Source organism: Cajanus cajan, chromosome 1, assembly GCF_000230855.2.
Source record: "Cajanus cajan strain Asha chromosome 1, NIPB_CcT2T_4, whole genome shotgun sequence".
Lineage (NCBI taxonomy): Eukaryota > Viridiplantae > Streptophyta > Magnoliopsida > Fabales > Fabaceae > Cajanus > Cajanus cajan.
This window is the reverse complement of record NC_138517.1, coordinates 18,358,565-18,382,667: the sequence shown is the minus strand read 5'-3', so window position 1 is coordinate 18,382,667 and position 24,103 is coordinate 18,358,565. Positions and strand designations below refer to the sequence as shown.

At 34.3% G+C, this 24,103-nt stretch overlaps 1 protein-coding gene across 1 annotated transcript; it reads left to right on the top strand.

Moving 5' to 3' along the window:
- The first annotated feature begins 9,743 nt into the window (after window positions 1–9,743).
- On the top strand, window positions 9,744–17,472 carry LOC109796535 (ABC transporter C family member 10). Its single transcript, XM_083076154.1, is given in 13 exon segments — window positions 9,744–9,960; window positions 10,052–11,182; window positions 11,185–12,107; window positions 12,304–12,624; window positions 12,716–12,802; window positions 13,524–14,111; window positions 14,193–14,357; window positions 14,795–15,089; window positions 15,238–15,452; window positions 15,554–15,859; window positions 16,224–16,287; window positions 16,380–16,619; window positions 16,987–17,472. Coding segments are annotated over 12 exon segments (4,416 nt in total). The 5' UTR covers window positions 9,744–9,960; window positions 10,052–10,083; the 3' UTR covers window positions 17,100–17,472.
- The last annotated feature ends 6,631 nt before the right edge of the window (window positions 17,473–24,103 follow it).

Sequence of the window (24,103 nt, the reverse complement as noted above, 5' to 3'; positions counted from 1 at the left end):
CATATCTCTTATAAACGAGTTGAATTCCTCCATATCCCGTACACCGTATTCATCGTTCACCCCTTTTCTCTCATCTTGTCTTCTCACCGTGTTAAAATCCCCAACTATACACCATAAACAACTCCCAAAACCACGTTTAGACATGATAATCGCTTCCCACAACCGCCTCTTATCCACCAACTGACAAGGAGAATAAACATTCACCACAACACACCTATTTGCATTGTCTCCCCATTGCAAGCAAACTCCATGGAAACTAGAACCAGAAAACGTAAACACCAATTTACCTCGATTAGAGTTCCAAATAGAAAGTAGACCGCCACTCCTACCTTGTGAATGAGAAGCAAGCCACTCAAACTCTGAAGATCCCCATAGCTGAGCACAAACAGCACGATCACACCTCTGTAATTTAGACTCCTGTATGGCAATAAAATCAAGTTCCTCAGCTCGTATTAGCTCAGATATACGACGCCTTTTTACATCACCCCCTAAACCACGACAATTGAATGTACCAATTTTCATTGCATAACCGAGGAACCCCTTTTAGCAATCGCCACCATACGATCCCTGAACTCTAGTGAAATAAGTTTTTGTCGCACCTCATCTTCATTCCCACGCACCTCCATTCCAATACTCTTACAGATAGAAAGAATATGATCAGCCATGGCTTCATCATTACGCCGTTCTAGGTCTGCCCCTGAGTTGACGCCTTTAGACTCATTCGACGAGGCCACTTTAGATGTCACCCCATCTTCAACAATCTTTTCAGACAGAAAATCTCCAGACATTGACGACGAAACTTGAGAGGCCCTTTTTTTATTCTTTTTCTTTCTTGCTATTTTTAGTACACTTCTCATATTATTCCTTACAGTTGGCTCATTAGTTTTGGCTTGAAGGGTGTTAATTGACATCCCCCCTTCCCTTGTCTCAATACACCTCTCCTCTTCAACTGGATGAACGGTAGTTGTAGTCACCTCAACTGTAGCTGTATTTACCTCTATTTCCACCTCTGTTCGCACCTCTCCCTCATCTCCCATCACATCACCCCCTATATTAAGCACTTCATTCTTTTTACTCACCCTCCTACTCATATTGCTAATCAATTCATCATCCTCATCTAATGTCACCCCTTCAATTGCATTAAAACTTTCCATTACTAAATCTTTATTTATAGTAGCTTCCATAGAGGATTCTGATACTTCTTTCACTGTTTGCTCAACCCTCTCAATACAATTCCCACCACTATCATCGTTGCCAATCCTCGATGTAGCCTCACCACTCCTGTTTTCTTTAATCATTGACTCCAGTTGACCCTCCTCCATCCCTCTATCCTCATCAGAAGAGAAATTTTCCACATCTTCCAAATCAAGTGATTGATTACTGGAGACATCCTCTGAGGTGCTATCACCACTAATCCATCCTTTTGTCATAAATTGTCCCCCATGTTCCTCAACGATACGCACCGAAAAGCATAAGTCATTCACCAACACTCGTGTCTCGTCATTGATCAGCGCCTTATACGTCGTACTGATTAGAATTCGCGCATAATCAAGACGCCTTCTTTCCCGTGTATCTTCATCAACTTGAATGAAATCCCCCATCGATGAAACCATTTTAATAAAAAATTCATTCGACCATGCGTGAAGGGGGATGCCATAACAACGTACCCATGTCTCTCGCCGTACACAAACCATCCTTGGATGCCATTCCACTACCTCATAAAACCACCTTTCCCAAAGCTTTTTATACATAAACACCGTATCCTGAAGTTGAACATCCGCATCCGATTCCACCAGTACCATATCATCACCCATCGTTGTCACCTTGATATCTAGGAAACCCTCTTGTAGTAATTCTTGACGAATCGTCTTCAACTGGATATTGCGATGACGTCTACCCACCAAAGATCGCTGACATTCCTCAATTACCTGACCATCAACCTTGAAATGAAGATGACCCCACGGTTCCTTTTTACGCACCCACTGTTTTCCCCCCAAACCCTGTTCACCAATATTGTCCTTCAACTCCTTAGTGTCAAACCTCTTCGTTCCTTTCAATTTATCCGCATACGATGCTCCATGAATGAGCTTTGCTCTCCCAAGCACAGGTTTCCTTGTACTTTGCTCCCGCTTATCAACATGACCTTGGTTTGTCTTCCTCCGTGAGTGACGAGAGAGGTTGACCTTTAGCCTCCGTGTTCCTATAACAATAGAGTTCAGACTCTTTTCTAAGCCCACCACATCACGGACGTCAGAAAATCGTACAAAACCAAACCTCCGTCCCTGCTTATCACGTTTTGTTGGGATAAACACATCTACTACCGTTCCCCATTTTTGAAAAATTTTCCACAGTACTGATATCTCCTGATTATCCACCACATTGGTGAAGAAAAACGACGTAGAATTATTCAGAATCTTATTTAGGTGTCCTCCAAACTTTCCTTGTCCACCCTCCATTCCTCCTTTTTGAAGCCTTGTTATGAAGATGAAAAGGGAGGTAAGACTTAACTTACCAGACACACCTGTGGATTTGAATGCAGGCTGACGACCTTAGTATCTTTTGTCAAACACCTTGCGTGCACTTCCTCCTCTTCTCAGTAGCTAATTACGCATTTCTCTTAACACTTCCCGAAAACACTTTTTAGCAACCAGATTAGTAATAATGCAACAGATCCGGATCCCAAATGACAAAGCTCATGTAGAATTACGCAGGGGCATTTTGTCGAACAGTTTATGTGTTGCATGCAGAATTACACTATTACTACTTACCATTTTTCCATTACCGGAAATCACCCAAACTCTCACTCTCCATTTCTACTCCATTTCCTGAGATCCACCCCTTCACTATGATCTGTTTCCTTTTCCACTTTCTTCCGCTTCTGGGTCACCTCGCTCTTTTTCCTTTTCCACTTTCTACCTCACAGAACCAATTACCCTAGCTTCAGAATCACAAATCCAGCACAGATCTGATTGTTTCACAAGCTTCAGGTGAAACGATCACGTGGATCAAGACACAACTTAATCACCAAAACAAAAATATCCCCATAATCACCAGAAATTGGTTGGAGATGAAGCGGAGAAAATCTTGGAAAATCTTGCCAATCACTACCCAACGTTACTTTACTTTTCTTTTGGTGTACTATCACTACTCACTCGCCAACATCTTGGTCCCGCTAACACGGTGTCGGTTGATTGGAAAGAAAAGAATTTGAACTTATATTCAAGATAAACAAAAAAGAAGACAAATTTTAAATTCTTGTATCTGGAAATCAGCTTTTTTCTTCTTTTATTTTTTTTTCACTTTTTTTAATCAAACAAAAAAGAATACCGTAATAAGTGTTTTTCTTTTTCCCTATTTTTTTCTTCCTACTTTCATTACTTTCAAACATATTAGCTCACAACACAATCACATTAACACCATCCAAAATAAAACCAACAAACCCACAAGCCCGTATTATCATTATTTTTATATAATTTATTTATATTTGCTTTCCTCTGGTTTTTCTTTTTAATGATTAAATACATAATTTTATTACTAATATTTTTTTTATTTCAAATTTTTCTTCACCTAACAATTTTTAATTATACACAACTTGTAATTATATTCAGAATTATTTTTTCTTTTCATAATTGTTTTTTTTTGCTTAACTAGATAAATAGTAAAAATATATATAATACTATATATTTTTATTTCAGTATTTTTTACTCAATTTTTTCTTAGAAATTTTTTTGTTCGATGGAAAAATTAGAATAAATGACACTGACAATCCTTAAAATTTCTTGAGATTTAACATAAGTTCTAGTTTTTATATCTCACACTAACTTCTTTAATTATTAAAAAAATATTATATTAACATCTCTTATATAATACTAACTTTCCTTATTTGTTTTTAAAGCTTGTAGCTGAAGTTCTTTAGAGGAACAATTTAGCTGGTGCAATATTCACCTCTTTCTGTGGAGGTGCTGAAATCGGTCAAGCAATAGCAAAAGACACTTGCATTCTCCTAGTTTCATTTACTGGAAGTTCAAAGGTACTTTGTGTTCTTGGGATTTGGACATAGAATCTATTTGTATACAAATTTAGAAGTTCTTAAAAGAGTTTTATTATAGAAGTTCTTAAAAGAGTATATATAACTAACTATTTTTTCTTTTCTTATTTCAGCCAAATGATGCTTCAAGTGTTCCTAACACACCTTTAGATACAAGAGGATCTTCTGGTGCTAGCAACCCTTAGTTTGCTTATAATGTATTTTGGATTTAAAGTTTAATTAGTACAAGACTAATATTACTTTGTTATGGAATTTATGTCATACTTTGATTTACAATAAAAATTTGAATTGTAAATTTTTGAACTATACACTGTTATTTTTTTTATTGGAAATATAATTTCTACGTCCACATTATGAGTATTCTTTTATTACATTTTTTTTATAGATATCATAAGAAAATGGGAAATTGTAATACATGTAAATTTGAAATTAAAATAAGTATAAAAAATTGTCATATACAAGAAAATAAGGAGTACATGTAAATTTGAAATTAAAATAAGTATAAAAAATTGTCATATACAAGAAAATAAGGAGAATTAGAAACTCGACTGTAAAATCTCTATTGTTAGAATGCTTTAAAAAAAAACCTCCATAGTTAGTATAGTTTTAAAACATCTTTCAATAAACCTTCATAGTTAGCGTAGGTTTAAAGCCTCCTTTAAAAAACCTCCATAGTTAGTGTAGATTTAAAACCTCCTTTAAAAAACCTCCATAGTTAGTGTAGGTTTAAAACCTCCTTTAGAAAACCTCCACAGTTAGTGTAGGTTTAAAACCTCCACAAAAAAACCTCCGCAAAATACTATTGATACCGGAGGTTTTTAAAAACCCCCGGTAATTTCTTGTGGCAAATGTAACTGCGGAGGTTTTTGAAAACCTCTGCAATTTATTTTGCGGAGGGTAAAAACCTCCACTAAACAGAAAAACAACCTCCATTATTTAGCACATTTGTTGTAGTGACTTAGTTGAGCGAGTTCAGCTCTCTAGAGCTTCTTGCTAAGCGACCTAACACGTCTTAGTGAGAATGCGATCTTCCTCCCTAGAAATCATATCTCCCCAATGACTACAAGTTATTCACATCCAATTATACATATAAACACATACAATCGGTAAAAGTGCTCTATAATATGTAATTAACATTTCAGATCACTCAGTTTACACATATTAATCAATATCTCCACACAACTATCCCAACAAGTACCCTTAGGGTTTCTTATAAGAACCCACAAGGACTTAGATCATTCAATTTACTAGTGGAAAATTAGTATATTACGTCACCTATTTTATGTCGGACATACAAAAATCTAACGTAATAAAAATGCGGTGGCATATCTCATAATTTTAGTTAAATTATTTACGTCGAACCTCCTAGGGTCCGACGTAAATTTTAAAATCTACGTTGGCTATGCGTTGTGTCCGACGTAGATGTTAAAATTTACGTCAGACCCTATCAGGGCCGACTTAAATAACCCACATGACCGACCTTAAAAGAAGGTGTACACTAGCTAGATTTCAAAAACTTCATGGTTTCCTTCTCCCGCGCGTTGTGCAATGAAGGCCACATGCAAGAAATCCCTCCGCCTCCTCCTCGAATCGTGGCTGTCCTCGCAATCGGAGCCACTCCCCCGACAACCTCGTCCACCTTCCTCCACACCATGCGCCGCGAGTGGTCTGGCATCAACGCCCTCTGCCTCGACAAGTTCTACCTCCTCATCCGCACCTTCTTCTGGAGCTTAGGAAGGTTGGGGAAGAGGTTGATTCGCGTGATGATGTTTTTCTTCTTCGAACGGTTGCGTTGGTCATGGGCTTTTCTGGGAGGTTCTATGAGGTAGCATCTTCTGCTAAGTGTGTTCACGGGAATAGGAAGGTGATGTTTGCATTGTATTTCGAGTTTTTGAAACTGGAGAAGGAAGTGACCAAGTCCGGATTTGGAGAACCCACTCCTGGGTCTATCAATCAGAACGGGCCGTTCTGCTTGAACAACGGCCTGTTCTCCAACCAGAACAACCCGTTCTGCTTGCACTTGTTTTTTTTTTTTTTTTTTATGACTTTTTTACGTCGGACCTTGGCATGTCCGACGTAAATTTACGTCGGTTTTTGCGACCGACGTAAATTTACGTCTACCGCTTCAACGTCGGAGGTTTTTCCAACGTAAAATCCCTAAAATAACCGACGTAGAATGTGTATTGTGTACTAGTGATTACAATTCAGAACATACAATTAATCATACATTCAAACAATACATTGTCACTAGGAATGTGAAAGAAGAACAAGGGATAAAACATATGCACTTAGGGGAAATGCCTCATACATGGGCATACAATGAAGATAGGATTGGGACCAATCTCACTACCTAGCATACAATCTGGTACCCAAAGTAAGGTTTTTCATTCCTCTGTACCTTGTTGAGTAGAAAAGATTGATGAGTGACTTAAGGGTAGTTCCCTTTTTACTTATATTCTTCGAGCTTTGAATGTATAATGCGTACGTAAAAAAAGAAAATGCATAAAAATGAGAAAAGCATAAAACAACTGCCCATTTAAAACATTAACCTCTCTTCTCTTAACCTTCGGTTAAAACTTACTTAACCACAATTACAAAACCCTTCCCTCATTTAATAAAATAAATACATTATTTAATTATAAAATCTTATAATATATATATTCATATACATATAAAATAATTTTAAAACAATTATTAAAACCAATTCAAATAATTATAAAAAAATACAATAATTAATAATTAATAAATATATAATATATAAAAAATATACTTTAAAACACATAAAAATATTATAATAATACATATTTCTTTAATAAATATTATACAAAAAATTTCACAAATATTTATTATTTAATGAAAAACACTAATAATTAGTAAAAGTCTCTAAAATATTGTATAAAACCTTTTAATTAATTAAAATAATTATAAGTAAATAATCTCATTAAATATAAAAATAAATAAAAATTAAATAATCATATTAGTAGAAAACTTAGGGTTTTTAAATTAACTTGTTGTATGAGTGGTACATATATTGGTTGACTGAATGGATAATAAATTGAGGCAAAGGGATGTTTATGGATAAATTGGCGATAAGTGACTTGAGCAACTTACAATTCTGCGAATTGTAGGATCACAGACCGTGGCTACAGGCATGTTAAAGAGGTCCTAACCACTCTACATTGGGCGTCAGGTGTTGTGCCCGATGCCATTTGATGTCAAATTTTTTGAGAGTGTAACATCGAATGTGACCTAAACTACATTGGATATGAGATTGAGATAGAAAGGTGCCAAACCTCATTTAGTTGGACAGGTAATCTCATGCTAGGTGTGAGTCTGGCAAAGGGATCTTGACCCCTTTGTGTCAGGTGCGAGTCTGACATCTTTAGGTGCCATGCCATTTTCTTAACAAGTGGTGTTTGTACGAATAATTAACGCTTGAGGAGCCATGAGGAGGGATTATGGTTGATAATGTAGAGAATAAAAATGAGTTTGTAATGTGAAAAGAGTTAACTAAATGATGTATTTTGGTGTGTAAGTATTAATGATGTTGTACGAGAAGTTATTTGGAGATATGATGTGCTGAATTAATGAGTATTATGATGAGATGTGTTGGTTAAGTTCAATGTTGTGAATTGAAAAAAACGAAAAAGTGGATTATTGCATATTATAGTGTTATGATGTGACTTTTGAATCCATGTATACATACTTTGTTCATAAAATAATGTGAATTTATGTAAGTGGGATATCATAGGTCATCTACCTGTACCTCGAGGGTGTATGGTAAGGAATATCTAACAAGAATGAGAGACAATCTTGGTCAATTATAACACTTCGACATAATACAAATAGACATCCTTTCGTTAAGGGTAGTTTGGGGGATTACTGTAGATGAGTGATTCTACACTATAGATGAGTGATTCTACACTATAGATGGCTAGTTCTACACTATAGATGGGTGGTTTCATTCCATGAGTCCTAGGCTAGCTATTCTAAGTATAGAGGATGATGCAGAAATTTGATACCACATGTATGAAGAGTTAGGTGCATGCATATGCATGAGTCCTTATATTTATAATTTTGAGTGAATGAAGTATTTAATTAGTTGGTTGTTAATTGATGAATGAGTGTGTTGCTCGTATAATAATCAAAAGATCATTTGTCTTAGATGTATAGTTAAGAATTTAATGTATAATTAAAAATTTAATTATATTGTGCGTATGTGTGCTATCCCTAAACTTCATATATCTTGTGCATATTGCTTGTGTATGGACTGATTGCCAATTGCAAGAAAAAGTCATGTAATGAAATGTATTTTGGTGGAGGTAGAGAATTATAATTTTTGTATTTTAGTTAGAATCATTTGAATTTTAATTAATTATGTTTTATGTTGAGAGTTGTGTAATAGATGGTTTGTCCCTTGTTTTAAACTCAGGCAATGTTTAGTTATGCTTATTTCTATTTAAAAGAATTTTAATTAAAAATTTGTGAACTCTTTAACTATGAATTGATTTTGGAGCAATTTATATTTATATTTATATTTATATATATATATATCTTCCATTTTCCTATTTTTATTAAATGAAATTATTATTTAATTTTTTGGGATAGAAGTATGTCATATAGAAAAAACTGTTATGTTAGTTTTTTAAAGTAATATTAATTATTTCTTTTTCATTTATACCTTTAATAATATTATTTACAAATGGATTATAGATTGCATCGTTTCTAATAAAAAAATTAATTATAGAGTGAATTTTGTATAATTATTATTTTCTTTCATTTATTTATTAATTTATTAATTTTTTTAGTTTATGTAAAATAATTTAAGATGACACTTATTATGAGATTATTTATTTATTAATTTTTTTAGTTTGTGTAAAATAATTTAAGAGGACAATTATTGTGAGATAGAGATAGTATAAATTTTGTGGATCCTATGTCTTATTTAATAGGTCTCCTTTAATTTAGTGGTATGAGTAAAAGAAAAATTATGATTTTGAATAAATAATAAAAATGTATATATACTATTAAAAAATATGATATATCTTTCTGATGTACACTTTATATTTTGGTTATTTTACCCCTATAATTTTAGCGATTCACTATTATTTAACTTCAATTATCTTTTATTATTTATTTTATTTTTATTATTAAACAAAATATACATAGACAAAAAATTGTCTTTTATACTCTCTCTATATATAGCGGATATATATCTTTCGTGTCTAGTTTTTGAAAAACATCAATATCTCTAGTTTATATTCTATTTTTCTCCCCTCAAATGTATTTTGTATATACTTATTATAAAAGATATATAAATATGTAACTAATTTTTAGTCTTCACATGGGTCATTATAATTTTAAAATATTAAGAAAAAAATTTATGTTCTTTTCAATTAATTTTCTATAACTATTTATTACATTATCTCTTTTTTTATTTTAATTTTAATTTTTAAAAAATTTAAGAGATATAAAATATTTCTTTCACTTATTAATAAAGGTAAAATAAAATATATATATATATATATATATATAAAGTTATTGCTCACTTTATTTTATTGACAGCTAATAGTGGTCACTCAATATTTTGACAGCTAACTTGTCCTTTAATAATTACGCATTTTTTCTTTCACTGGTAAGAGAATGTGATAGAAAACTTCACTGACATTTGTTTATAAATACACGCTCACTCTCCCAAACACACAACACAGCATACATCACATGCATTCTTGTGTTCATATGTTCCAACTCTCTATGCTTACATTCTCTCGTTTCCGCATCCACTTATGTTTTCTTCTTAATAGCACTTTCAAAATCCAAAGAGAAACTAACACAAAACTTTAGTTTCTTTTTCATAACCAAAAATTCCCGTCAGTGCAACACACCTTTTACAGATAAACACATAAAGTAAGGTCCGTTGATCTTCAACTTCTTCAATTTTTTGTCCAAGTACATTATCAATAAAAACATGATTGTGTTACTGTTTATTATTTTATGTTACAGAGTTGGAGCAGCAAAGAGAATCTACGAAAAAGATGCAGGACTTTTGGAGCATGATTTGTGGGGATTCTGTTGATCCTTTCTGTTATGAATTCAAGTTCTTGAAAGATCCTTTTCCATGCATCTTCCATTTGATGATCATTTGTTTTAATGTGCTACTGTTGATCATGATGTCATTTGTTACGATTCACAAGTCTTCATTGAGACCGTTTCGGGGTCTGTTTGGGGTGGAAAGATGTTCAAACTTGCAGCTAGCTTCAGCCATACTCAATGGTTCTGTTGGCTTATCACATTTGTGTTTATGCATTTGGGTTTTAGAGAAGTTAAGGAAAACCAATGTTGGTTTTCCACTTAGTTGGTGGTTGCCGGAACTCTTTCAGGGATTCACATGGTTGTTAGTTGGTTTAACTGTAAGCCTTCAGCTAAGCCATCTTCCAAGAGTATGGTTGTGGCTATTTGGTATATTTACATTCTTTGTTTCTGGTTTTCTCTGTGCTTCATCCATGTTTTACACAATTAGTTGCAGAAAAATGTCCCTGAAGGCAGTTTTAGATTTTCTATCTTTTCCTGGGGCAATTTTTCTACTCTTGTACACATATAAAATAAGTAAAGATGAAGACAATGATAGAGAAAATGATGAAAGTCATTATACACCTTTAAGTGACAAGTTAAATGAAGTTGATCCTATTAGCCATGTAACTCCATTTGCCAAAGCTGGATTCTTTAGTAAGATTTCATTTTGGTGGTTGAGTCCATTGATGAAAAAGGGTCAAAGGAAAACACTTCAGGATGAGGATATTCCAAAATTGCCAGACTCGGATCGAGCAGAAAGCTGCTATTCATCATTTGTAGATCAATTGAGAAAACAGAAAGAAAAGGAACCATTGTCACAAAAATCATATTTGTGGGCAATAATTTTGTGCCATCAGAGAGAGATTTTGATATCTGGATTTTTTGCATTGATCAAGGTACTCACTCTTTCTGCTAGTCCTCTACTACTGAATGCCTTTATATTGGTTTCTGAGGGTGATGGAAGTTTCAAACACGAAGGTTATGCATTGGCTATCTCATTTTTATTGACAAAGATCATAGAATCCGTATCACAAAGGCAGTGGTATTTCCGTAGCAGACTTGTTGCATGAAAGTTAGGTCACAGCTTACTGCAGCCATTTATGAAAAACAATTGAGATTATCCAATGATGCTAGGCTGATTCACTCTGGTGGTGAGATAATGAATTATGTGACTGTAGATGCTTATAGGATTGGAGAGTTTCCATTTTGGTTTCACCAAACGTGGACAATAGTTCTCCAACTATCTATTGCATTAATAATTCTTTTTTATGCTGTTGGCCTAGCAACAATTGCCTCATTGGTGGTGATAGTTGTCACAGTCCTTTGCAATACTCCACTGGCAAAGTTACAACATAAGTTTCTGACCAAACTTTTGGTGGCACAAGATGAGAGATTGAAGGCTAGTTCTGAGGCTCTAGTGAATATGAAAGTGTTGAAGTTATATGCATGGGAAATCCATTTTAAAAATGGCATAGAAAACTTAAGAAATGTGGAGCTCAAATGGTTATCTTCTGTGCTATTACAAAAGGCATACTACATCATTCTCTTTTGGTTTTCACCAATTTTGGTCTATGTTGCTTCCTTCATGGCATGTTACTTCTTGAAAATTCCTTTACATGCAAATAACCTTTTCACTTTTGTGGCAACTTTACGCCTTGTGCAAGATCCAATTTCAATGATCCCAGATGTGATTGGAGTGGTCATTCAAGCAAAAGTTGCATTTGCGCGGATTGTAAAGTTCCTTGATGCACCAGAGCTGCAGAGAGCAAATATCAAGAAAAGATGCTTTAATGAGAACCTCAAGGGTTCAATTTTAATCAAATCTGCAGATTTTTCATGGGAATGTAATGTATCGAAGCCAACACTGAGAAACATAAATTTAGAGGTTAGACGTGGACAAAAGATTGCTATTTGTGGAGAAGTTGGCTCGGGAAAATCAACTCTCTTGGCAGCAATTCTTGGTGAAGTTCGTAACACTAATGGAAATGTAAGCTTTTACATCTTTTTAGAAAACACTGCTAAAACTTGTGATACTTTATTTGGTTTCAACTGTGATTACCTTATTAAATTTTGCTTCTATATACGTCATTTATTGCCTTAATTCAACTTGTGGAGTGCATTTTTCATGTCTTTCACTTTAGAAGTAATGTTAATTGGTGACGAATTCTCTTTCTAATTTACAGATTTCAGTTTATGGGAAGTTTGCTTATGTTTCTCAAACAGCATGGATACCAACGGGGACAATACGGGAAAATATTTTGTTTGGATCAACTATGGATGTTCAAAGGTATCAAGAGACACTTAGCAGATCTTCATTGGAGAAGGACCTCGAGTTGTTTCCTCATGGTGAGTTCACTGAAATAGGAGAGAGAGGAGTTAACTTGAGTGGAGGTCAGAAACAAAGAATTCAACTTGCACGTGCTCTTTATCAGAATGCTGATGTACATCTCTTAGATGATCCATTCAGTGCTGTTGATGCACATACTGCCACAAATTTGTTTAATGTAATGGTTTCTGCCTTTATTCACAGATATAGTATTTTATCTTCAGCATATTTTAATGAAAGATGGCTTTGGACTTTTTGAAATTTTGCAGGAATACATATTGGAAGGTCTTGCAGGGAAGACAGTCTTACTGGTGACTCATCAAGTTGACTTTCTCCCAGCATTTGACTCAGTTTTGGTAATTTTTCATCCTTAGGCATTGATTTAGATAATTTTTCTTTCCTTTCTGTTTTATCTTCTGCATGTAGCTTATAATTGTAAATGAGTGACAAAATTTGACGTTAAGATTTCTGTTTTGTTTAGACTCTATATCTCTTGTAATTTAGATTCTTGAAAGTATCTTCTTCCATTGTTACATTTACCTTAGTAGGCTCTACAGTCAAAACTAAATCATTAGTATCAGATGATGTACTTGAATTTTTCTCCTCTACAATTTATCTTCTTCCTACCTGTTGCTTACATAAAGATTGATAGAAACATCTCATCATTTAATGAAGTTCCCTCTCTCTACTAACTGACAGTTTATGTGTGAAAAATGTATATTACTGAGATTTTTTCGCTAAAAGCTTTTTGAAGAATGAAGATGAAAGAAATATACTTGAGAGGATACATTAGTTTTCCCCCCATATATACTTGCTAGTTTCTAATAGAATCATTAAAGATTGAAACCTTGCATTATTTCAAGGTTCTTCTGAATAAAAGGTTTGATTTGAGTATTTGTCCATAAGAGTTAATATTTGACCTCTTGTTTAAGATTTAATCTAAGCACAATTCATTGTCAGTCTAGCTCAATGGCAACTATTCATTTTTGTTCAATTCCTTTTTTGTCATTAGTAATAGTACCAACTTAGACTTGCTATCTAAAAATTGTTGATGAACAATTTTTTTTTTCTCTGTAGTTGATGTCAGATGGGAAAATCCAACAAGTTGCCCCTTATCATCAATTACTGGCCTCAAGCCATGAATTTCGGGAACTTGTCAATGCTCACAAAGAGACTGCTGGTTCTGGTCAGCTTGCAGATATTACTTCTGCACTGAGACATTCAAATTATGACAAAGAGATTAGTCAATGTTTCATTGAGAAGCAATTTAAAGAATTAAATGGTGATCAATTAATTAAGCAAGAAGAGAGAGAAAGAGGAGGCATAGGATTGAAGCCTTATTTGCAGTATCTGAATCAGAACAGTGGTTATTTGTACTTCTCTGTGGCTTCTCTTTCTCACCTTATGTTTGCCATATGCCAAATATTGCAGAATTCATGGATGGCTGCAAATGTTGACAATCCTCAAGTCAGCACATTGCAATTGATTGTTGTTTACATGCTGATTGGAGTTGGTTCTATAGTTTTCATGTTGATCAGAAGTCTTCTTGCAGTTGCTATGGGCCTTCAATCATCAAAATATTTATTTTCTCAGTTGGTGAACTCCCTTTTCCGTGCGCCTATGTCTTTTTATGACTCCACACCTTTGGGAAGGATACTTAGCAGGGTAAGCATATTGAACAATTTTTACCATGCAATGGATGAAAATTAAAGTAGAAGTATTTTGACTGTTTGTTTCCTTGTTTAGGTCTCATTGGATTTGAACATTGTTGATCTTGATGTCCCATTTATCCTCACTTATACTGCGGGAGCAACTATAAACTGCTACGCTGATCTTACTGTTTTAGCTGTTGTCACTTGGCAAGTCCTGTTTGTCGCTATACCAACTGTTTATGTTGTTATCTGCATTCAGGTAGTGAACTGATTTATCTTTGAATTATATTATACAAAAGAAATGGTGCCTGCTATTTTAATCAATTTTCAGATACATAATGTTCATTCTTTGGAAGGAGAGGGGTGGGTTGGGGAGGCTTACAAACTAACTCTTCAGGTTTTATCTTTTTGGTGAATTGGTAATCATTTGGTAAATCCTTATTAGTGTAACTTTTGGTAATCCTTCTATAACTTACTTTAACCCTAGAATTTAAAATATTATTGAATGGTGATATGAACCAGTTATGTAAAATAATTAAGTATAAACAGTGCCTTGACCCTCTAACCTTATGCTGCAATTCAACTTTGTTTGAAGAAAAATGGAATGGGATTGTTAGGGACAGAACTCTAAACCAGTTATTTCATAAACACTCTATATACCATGTCAGGTAGATATAAGTGCTTTTTATTATATAGAGGCATTACTTGGCTGCTGCAAAAGAATATATGCGGATGAATGGCACAACAAAATCCTTTATAGCTAATCATGTAGCTGAAACTGTTGCTGGAGCAATGACAATAAGGGCTTTTGAAGAGGAGGACCGTTTTTTTGTGAAGAATCTCGATCTAATTGATACCAATGCTAGTCCTTTCTTCCATAGTTTTGCTTCAAATGAGTGGTTGATCCTTCGATTAGAAACAGCCTGTGCAGTTGTTCTGGCCTCCGTGGCGCTTTGCATGGTTATGCTTCCACCTGGGACTTTAACCACTGGTAAGACTTCGGTTATTGTTACCATTGAAATGTAGATGCTAGGACTTAGGGTCTTCTACCAATCCTACAAATTATATGCTCTCATCCTTAGACAATAGTAGTATCTCTCTCATGCAAGTTTCTTACTTTTAATATCCATTGTTTCCAGGATTTATTGGCATGGCCCTTTCTTATGGACTTTCACTAAACTCTTCCTTAGTATATTCAATGCAAAGTCAATGCGTCCTAGCAAACCAAATAATATCTGTAGAGAGGCTAAATCAGTATATGCATATACCTAGTGAGGCAACACAGGTGGTTGAAGGAAATCGTCCTCCAGCTAGTTGGCCAGTTGCAGGCAAAGTAGAAATACATGATTTGCAGGTATTTGTTACTTCTTTTAGAATTTGCAAAATAGTGTTCAAAATATGGGAGTTTAAATGAACTGCATAATTTTCTTCTCTATGCCAAAAACTGAAAAACAGATAAGATATAGGCCCGAAGGGCCACTTGTACTCCATGGTATCACTTGCACATTTGAAGGAGGGCACAAGATTGGTGTTGTTGGCAGGACAGGCAGTGGGAAGTCCACTCTTATAGGTGCATTATTTCGTCTTGTAGAGCCAGCAGGTGGAAAAATTGTGGTAGATGGCATAGACATCTCTTCTATTGGCCTTCATGATTTGAGGTCACGGTTTTGTATTATACCACAGGATCCTACGCTTTTCACTGGAACAGTTAGAAGTAATTTGGACCCTTTATCTCAACATTCTGATCAAGAGATATGGGAGGTAACAGTAACACTTGCTACTCGCTACTTATCTACGGGTAAAACACCATTAGAGTCTTTGAAAGTGTATGTCGCTTGCACTTTAATCCTTGAAAGTATAAAATTTTAAAAAGAGTCCCTGAAAATGTAAAATGATACTCACTTTAGTCCAAAAGCAAAGTGACATGTGACTTAAATGATAATATTAATGTATATTTAGGGACTAAAGTGACAATAAGTAGTTACTTTTAGGAATTAAATGAAACAAGAACTTTCAAGGACTAAAGTATTCGCATCATGCACTTTCAAGGACCCAAATGATGTTTTACCCAGATATCTTCGCTTTCTTTTAATCAGAACTGATTAATTATAGCTTCCATGTGAAGGTTCTTCGTAAGTGTCAGTTGCAAGAAGCAGTCCAGGATAAAGAAGGTGGCTTAGATTCCTCAGGTAAACTTCCATGTTTCAAGTTTCACTGTTGCAACTTTGCTGCAAGCACTTCTTTCCATGTTAGTAATGGCTAGAAACAAAATGTTAATCAGTTGTTGAAGAAGGATCAAACTGGAGCATTGGACAAAGGCAGTTATTCTGTTTGGGGCGTGCTCTTTTGCGGAGAAGTAAGATATTGGTTCTGGATGAAGCTACTGCATCAATTGATAATGCAACCGATTTGATTCTGCAGAAAACCATTAAGACTGAGTTTGCAAATTGCACAGTAATCACTGTGGCCCACAGGATACCAACCGTGATGGATTGCACTATGGTTCTTGCCATCAGTGACGGTCAGTTGCATATTGAGTGCCTTTATTTAATTCAGTTAAACATGCACTTTGTCTGACTAAGCCATAACTCTATTGTCATTTTCTACTATTGACCTCATAACATTTTGCTGGTAAGTGGGCAAGTTGAGAGTAAAAATACTGGTTCATCCATATGGTCCTGATTATTTGGTTAGACACACAACAAAGATATTAAGAAAAATGAAGTAGTTGATTCAGCGTTTTCACTTTAGTGACAAAAATGTGAACATGTAAAATCTATGTACTTAATGTCACAAGTTAACTATTATCACAAATAAAGGGTGAAGAAGACATTTTATCATTTTCTTGTTCTCTTTTAATGAAATGAAATGTGTGATTGTATTTATAGGAAAGCTGGCAGAGTATGATGAGCCAATGACCTTGATGAAGAATGAAAAATCATTGTTTGGGCAGCTTGTCAAGGAATACTGGTCTCATTTTCAGTTTGCAGAATCACATTGAAAGGAAGAATTTGTTTTTATGCCAACATCTTTTCTCTATCTCTGCCACCAGAAAGAGTCAAGAAGCCAACAAAGTGTAACTAGAAGTTATATGTAAAATGTACTATGCTATGAAATAAAAGAGGAATTAAAAGAAAAGGTGCAAGAGGGTTCATATGTACCTGATTGCAGTCAATAAATAAGTGAGGGTATTCATATAAATTGACTTGAATATGTAGTTGTTTCTTATAGGATAGAATCCCACATAGAAAAACTGGTAAGGCACCTTATGGCTTATGGAAAAGGTATCTTCCAAACTTGAAGTACTTGAGAGCGTCCAACCAAAGTGTTGTTACTTGATCCTAATTAATTAAGAAAAGAAAAATAGGACCTAAGACTTCTGATTGCATGTTTGTTGGTTATGTAGAACATAGTATTGCCTATAGGTTTCCTCAAAAGTAAGGCCATCGAACAAGGCTGAATTCTTTGAGGACATATTTTCTTTAAAGGTTAGAATCAATGCTAGTACTAGAGAAGATCATGATGATAGTTTTAAACAACCTAGTTAAGCATGTAGTGAAGATATGTGTTAAGGTATTAGAAGGAGCGAGACAAACGAAAGAAAACTCTTTTGGAGATGATTTCTATACTTATCTTGTTAATGGTGATCGTTTAAGTTATCTTGAGGCTATTAGTTCTCTAGATGTAGATCTTTGAAAACAAGTCATAAAGATTGAAATTAATTCTATCAAAAAGAACAATACTTGGATTTTAGTAGATTTACATAAAGGAGCAAAAACCTTTTGGCTGTAGGTGGATCTTTAAGAAAAAGTATAAACCTAAATGGATCTATAGACAAGTGCAAAGCTAGGTTGGTAACTAAATGGTTTACTCAGAAAACAAACATAGATTACTTTGACACTTTTGCTCTAATTACCAAAATTTTCTCTATTTTTTGTTTTGATAGCCTTAGTGTCTATATATAAGTTAGTAATTCAGCAATTGGATGTGAAGATGACTTTCTTAAATGTTGACCTAGAGAAAGATATATATATATATATATATATATATATATATATATATATATATATATATATATATATATATATCCCAACCTGAAAGGTGTGTGTTTCTTAGTGATGAAAACAAAATGTGAAAACTTCTTAAATCCCTTAATGGTCTAAAATAAGCACCAAAACAATGATATGAAAAGTTTAATGTTGTTGTTCTAAGTGATGATTTTAAATCTAGTGATGTTGATAGATGCGTGTAAACAAAATCTATAAATGGTGATTATGTCATAATATGTTTATATGTGGATGACATGTTAACTTTTGGTACATACATTAATGTAGTTTTAAGATTTAAATCCTTTTTGGTCTCTAACTTTGATATAAAAGACATGGGAGCAGTAAGTGTAATCTTGGGAATAATAAGAAAGGGAGATAGTATATTACTATTCGAAGAACACTATGTTGAAAAACTTCTCAAGAAGTTTGATTATTATGACTCTAAGTCAATTAGTACCTCTTATGATGCTAATACTCAATTAAAGAAAAATAGAAGAGATCTTATTACTCAATATCCAAATGCCCAAATCATTGGGAGCCTACTACATCTTATGAATTTCTATAGACCTGATATAACACGTGTAGCAGGTAGATTGAGCAAATACACTCAAAATCCTAATGAGTGTCAATGGGATGCACTTGCAAGACTAATGAGATACTTGGAAGGTACCATGGATTATGGTATTGTATATAGTGGATTCCTGTTATACTAGAAGGGTATAATGATACTAATTAGATTTTAAACTCAGATGAAACAAATGCATTTAGTTGTTACGTGTTTACACTTGGTGGAGGAACGGTGTAATTAGAGTTTGTTAGTCCAAAAATGGCTAGCACTAAGGTTGAGTGGTTGAAAAACTTAGCAAATATCCTTTGAGAATAAAACTAACTCCATCAGTGTCAATGCATTGTGATTGCTAATCGACAATAGTTATAGCTAAGAACAAAACTTACAATGGGAAATATGCACATACAATTGAGATGTTATGTGATAAAGTCATTGCCAAAGGATGGAACAATTTCCATTGATTAGTGAAAATAGAAGGAAAGTTAGCAGGTTCTCTAACAAAACTCCTACGAAGAAAAATGATTTTAGAAGCGTTAAGAGGAATCAGACATAAGCCACCTAAAAATAAACTATTATGGTAACCCAACCTTTGTGTTTGAAAATCCCATGAAGAGACAAACAAGTCATTTGTTAGTTCTACTAGTACTAAAATTGATTAGAAATAAATTTTGGTTCCTCCCAATGACGTGAGAAAGTGCTAGGTATTGCATTATTGAGAAGATAAGTTTTATAGTTAAACATTATGTGGTTATGAGAAAGCTTAACAAAATAAAAGTTTTAATGAAGTTCATATCCCTTATGGGTGGTGTTGGAAGCAACATACACTTGATGAAATCACCTATGCAATCAAGTGGGGTCATGTGTATGAGATTTTGGCGAAATCTCTAGAAGACTCATGAATATTGGACAAGATCATGTCATAAAAGTGCAACATAGGGATAAAAACAAGAATTGTCAAGTGTTTTAGGTTCAATATGGCTTACTCACTCAAAACATTATGTATTAGATTTTATCAGTCTAGGGTTTGGTTCAATAGCTTGTTATACCATATTTGTTGCATTACATCCTATAAAAGAATCCAGAGCTTCTATCTCTCTTCTTTAAAATGTTCCCTTACCTTTTGTAATATGCTATGAATTGTTATATCTAAGGTATTACAAATTGTAGAAGTCCTACATAGGTTGGTATTGCTTGTAGAGAATGTGATGGCATCCTAACTAGCATTGATGGATTGGTTGATCAATGTGAGGACACCTTGACTCCTTGGATCAAGTTCTTCAAAGGTGGCGTCTTGTTTAGAGAAGGAATATTGTGGAATGGATAAAAATGGAAAGTGTGGGTGAAGTGTTTGATGAAAGGTTTGAGAGGGGTACTCTAGGGTTGGCTCACTTCATGATGATGAAGGCCACTTCTAGGGTTGTTTCTCTCAAGGTGAAGATGGGAGGGAGGTGGCCGAATTAGCCAAGGGTGACTAAGGAAGGATATAAAGGCACAAAAGGCTCTCTTTATATTCAATATCCAAAGTATTTACATGATGCATAGCCTAGGGTATTTATAGGGGGGAGGCATCTAGGGTTGCATTTGGAGTAGGCAAATGCATTCCAAATGAAATGAAAATGAACCCTAGATGCAACTTGGTGGCCAAGGATGGAATCTTTGGGTTTAGATTGGCTATATCTAGGTGCATGATAAGACCATGCAACCTTTGCCCTCCACTTGGGCCTAAGCCTTTCTAACACCAAAAATAGACCCAATAAGCACCAAAAATGTGTCACCCCTAATTAACACCCTAGCCCAAAATTAAAAACCCTAATAATCTAGAGCACCCCATAATACAAGGGTAAAATGGGAAATACAAAAGAAAATAAATTCTAAGTCCTAAACACCCCAAAATACAAGGGTAAAATTGGAAATACAAGTAAAATAAATTCTATGACTAAAATACCCCAAAGTACAAGGGTAAAATAGGAATAAAAATAAATGCTATGCTAATAAGAACTTAGGGGCTAAGGTCCAAAAGTGGCCTTACTAACCCATTCCTTTTGCCTCCTTTAATATATCACCTCTTGGTCTTCTCGGCCTTAGTGTTATTCCATCATTCCCTCCCTCTTGAAAAGGATTTGACCTCAAATCAAGAGGTCCCTCACGGTGGGCATCATGACCAACAAAAACATAAAAATAAGCATTAGAGGTAATGGTATATGATAGAAATGGAAAGTGTAACCTAAGAGGAGTTCTACTAAAAATGCGAAAAAAATTGTCTAAATTAAAAGGACTAGACTCTCTAATGCGAAAGATAGGATCCTCCCCATAGTGAAGTCTAGATGTATAAACAAAACCTAAAAAGGTAAAAAGACTAAAACTATAGCACACTAATGCATTAGTCCTAAAAACTAAAATATCTTGTTGTAGGTACCCAATGTAGTGACCTAGGTATATACTAGAAAATAAAGAAAACTTAACTAAACAATTACCTAAACAACTTTGTATTGCATTATTTGTTAGATACATATGAGAAAAAGGTGTCAAGAGGAGTTTAGAAAACTCATATAATCTAAGTTTGTCTTGTAGGGAAGTAACCAAGTTAAGTTGAAATAAGTTTGAGCTTCCCTCAAGATCAAAATTAGAAGATACAACACCACGAGATGTATCCAACAAACCATACAAACCAAGAGTTGGGTGCTTTATGAAGAAAACTAAAGTAGAAGGAGTCTTAAAGAAAGAAGGCTTATCTTCCTTGGGCACCACCAAGGAAGTAGCACAAGAAGTGGGACTAAGTGAAGTCCACTTCTTCTTCACTAAATCTTGAAGTTGAGATTCTTTTTCTTTAAAAAGGATTTGTTTTTGAATCTCCACTTCATGACTAGTGGCAACGTGAGAGAAAGAGTTAAGGTCTTGATGAATGAAGAGAGTCTTTTCTAAATCATTTTCAATGGAAAAGTGACTCTCTTTAAGCATAAGCCCTTTAGAGGAAACATTATCCTCCTTACTCTTCTCTAAGAGTGTTGGTTGTGTTTCATTTTCTAGCCACTCTTGAACTTTCTCTATACTTTTCTTCATTTTTTCTTTCTTTTCTATTTTCTTTTCTTTCTCTTTTCTTCTAAGTTCTTCCTCTCTTTTTGTATTTTCTTCCTCATGCATGTTCCTAGGGACTCTAACTTCTTTTTGAGATCTAGTTGGAACAATCCTAGGTTTGGATCCACTAGTTTCTACCAACTTTGCAAGTAAATTTCTTATTTCCTCATTATTCTTTTCAAACTCTTTTTCTTTTCTTCTTATCTCTTCCTCTCTTATTAAATTTTCCTCTTCTTTTTTTCTTAGGTACTTCTTTAGTTGCCTAAGTTCATCCCTAACACTAGACTTAGAACTACAAGAATTATGACCATGGACACGAGAATGATCACTCATCTTTGATCAAGGAAAAGGTTTTCACAAATGTTTGTTTTCAAAAAGGTTTGAAAAAGGTTTTCACAAAGAGTGAGTGATAAAAGGTTTTCACAAAAAAGTTTTCAAAGTGCAAGATAGGTAGGAAAAGGCTTAAGTGTACAAAATGAACTTTCAAAGGGAGGTGGACTACAAAGAATCACTTAATAACCAAGCCTTTTTCAAGTAAAAATCACAAAGCCCTTTCCACTTTTCTCACAAAAACAAGTTGGCACAACAATAAGGTGTGTGTGTGCACGTTACCCCTAGTAGGCAAAGGCCTTCTAAACGTAAATTGGAGCAAAGATAAAAAAAATCCTAACAATTATACTACCAAAAACTATAAAACATGCAAAAGAAAAGCACTTAAAACATATTCTAGTCGAGGTCCTAGGTGAAGGTTTTCAAATCACCTTCAACTACACGAACTAAAACCAAGTTGAAGAGGTTTAAAAATGGCCAATTACAAACCAAAAATGAATGAAACCAAGGCCAAAAACACAAGAGGCCGAAATTTAACAAGAAAGAAATAAGTAGAAAAAAAAAAGGAAGTCTCCAAGTCTTCAATTCTCCACCCCTTCACAATGAACACCCAAGGTTAGCCTTTTAATGGTTTTTGCACTCTTTAATTTGGTGTGATCCTCCAAAGCTCCTTGAACTCAAATCGGACAGCCCCTCCACTCAATCCACCAAGAAAGTGTGTGGTGTATAGAAGCTTTCCTCACCTAGGTCAAGAAGAAACCAAAACCCAAGAGTACAAGAGGCCAAGAAAGAAAAACTAAAAAGGCACAATTAAAAAGGCTAAACTCAAGTGGATTTGTTGAGACAAACTTAAGAGTAGAAAGAAAGACTCAAAAACTAAAATTAAGGCACATGAACAAAAGGCAAGCACACAAAAGAGTAATTCCTAGAATGGCACTAGAATAGAATTTATCAAATAGGCTTAAAAGAAAGTAATGCACTTAATGTGTTTGATTAAATGTCTCATAAAGTCAATAAGCATTGTCCAAAAGTCCAAGAATAACTCCAAGTGCCAAGGTATGAAAATTTGGTCCAAAACTCCACAAGTCTAGCAAAGGTTCCCTTTTTCTTTTGTCTTTGATTCTTTTGATTTTGTTCCTTTTTATACTTGGCTAAGGTGCGGTTTTATTGTCCCAAAAGTCCAGCCACTCTCTTTTTTTTTTCTTCTTTTTTTTTTGAATGTTTATACCTTTCCTTTGCTTGGGTTTTACACTTGTGTTTGTTGGTTTGGTTAGCAAATATTTGGAGTATCCTTTTTAGTGACTTATGATGGCTTAATGAGACAAGTTTTGAGTGTTTTCTTAAGGTTTAATGTGCAATGTCCAGCAGCAAAAATATGCACATAAAAGTTATTTTCATACTCAAAACATCAAACAAAACATAGGCATATCAAGTGAACCAAGGATTACACAAAGTGGCCAAAAATTTTAAAGCAAGTATGTGCAAAGAAATTAATCACACATGATATTTTAGGAATGTAGAACATGCTAGAACTAATTAGCATGCATGATTGACTCTCTAAAGCACATCAAGGACTCACGGCCATTTCATCAAACAAGTGGCATGCATGTCATTTTTTGTTCATTTCAAAGGCTAAGCATAAAAAACTTGGAATTTCTTTCAAGGTAGTTCAAAGAGACAAGCTTATGACAAAACCGGATGGATTAAAAAAGTAAAAAACATTAATATAGCATGCAGCCCAAAATTTCCAGCAACTCAAAAATTTAAAGAAAAAGACAAGAACCTAAATAAGAAAGCCTAAAATGTCAAGATGATTCACAAGGAAGATATGGTATGAATCAACACAAGAAAGGAGATTTATGGATCATCAAAATATGGCAATTATGATGATTCATTTAAGCACACTTATAAGACATTCAAGGAAGACATGACATGACCGAAAATATTTAGAGACAAAGAAAGTGTTACCCTTGAAGAACCAAG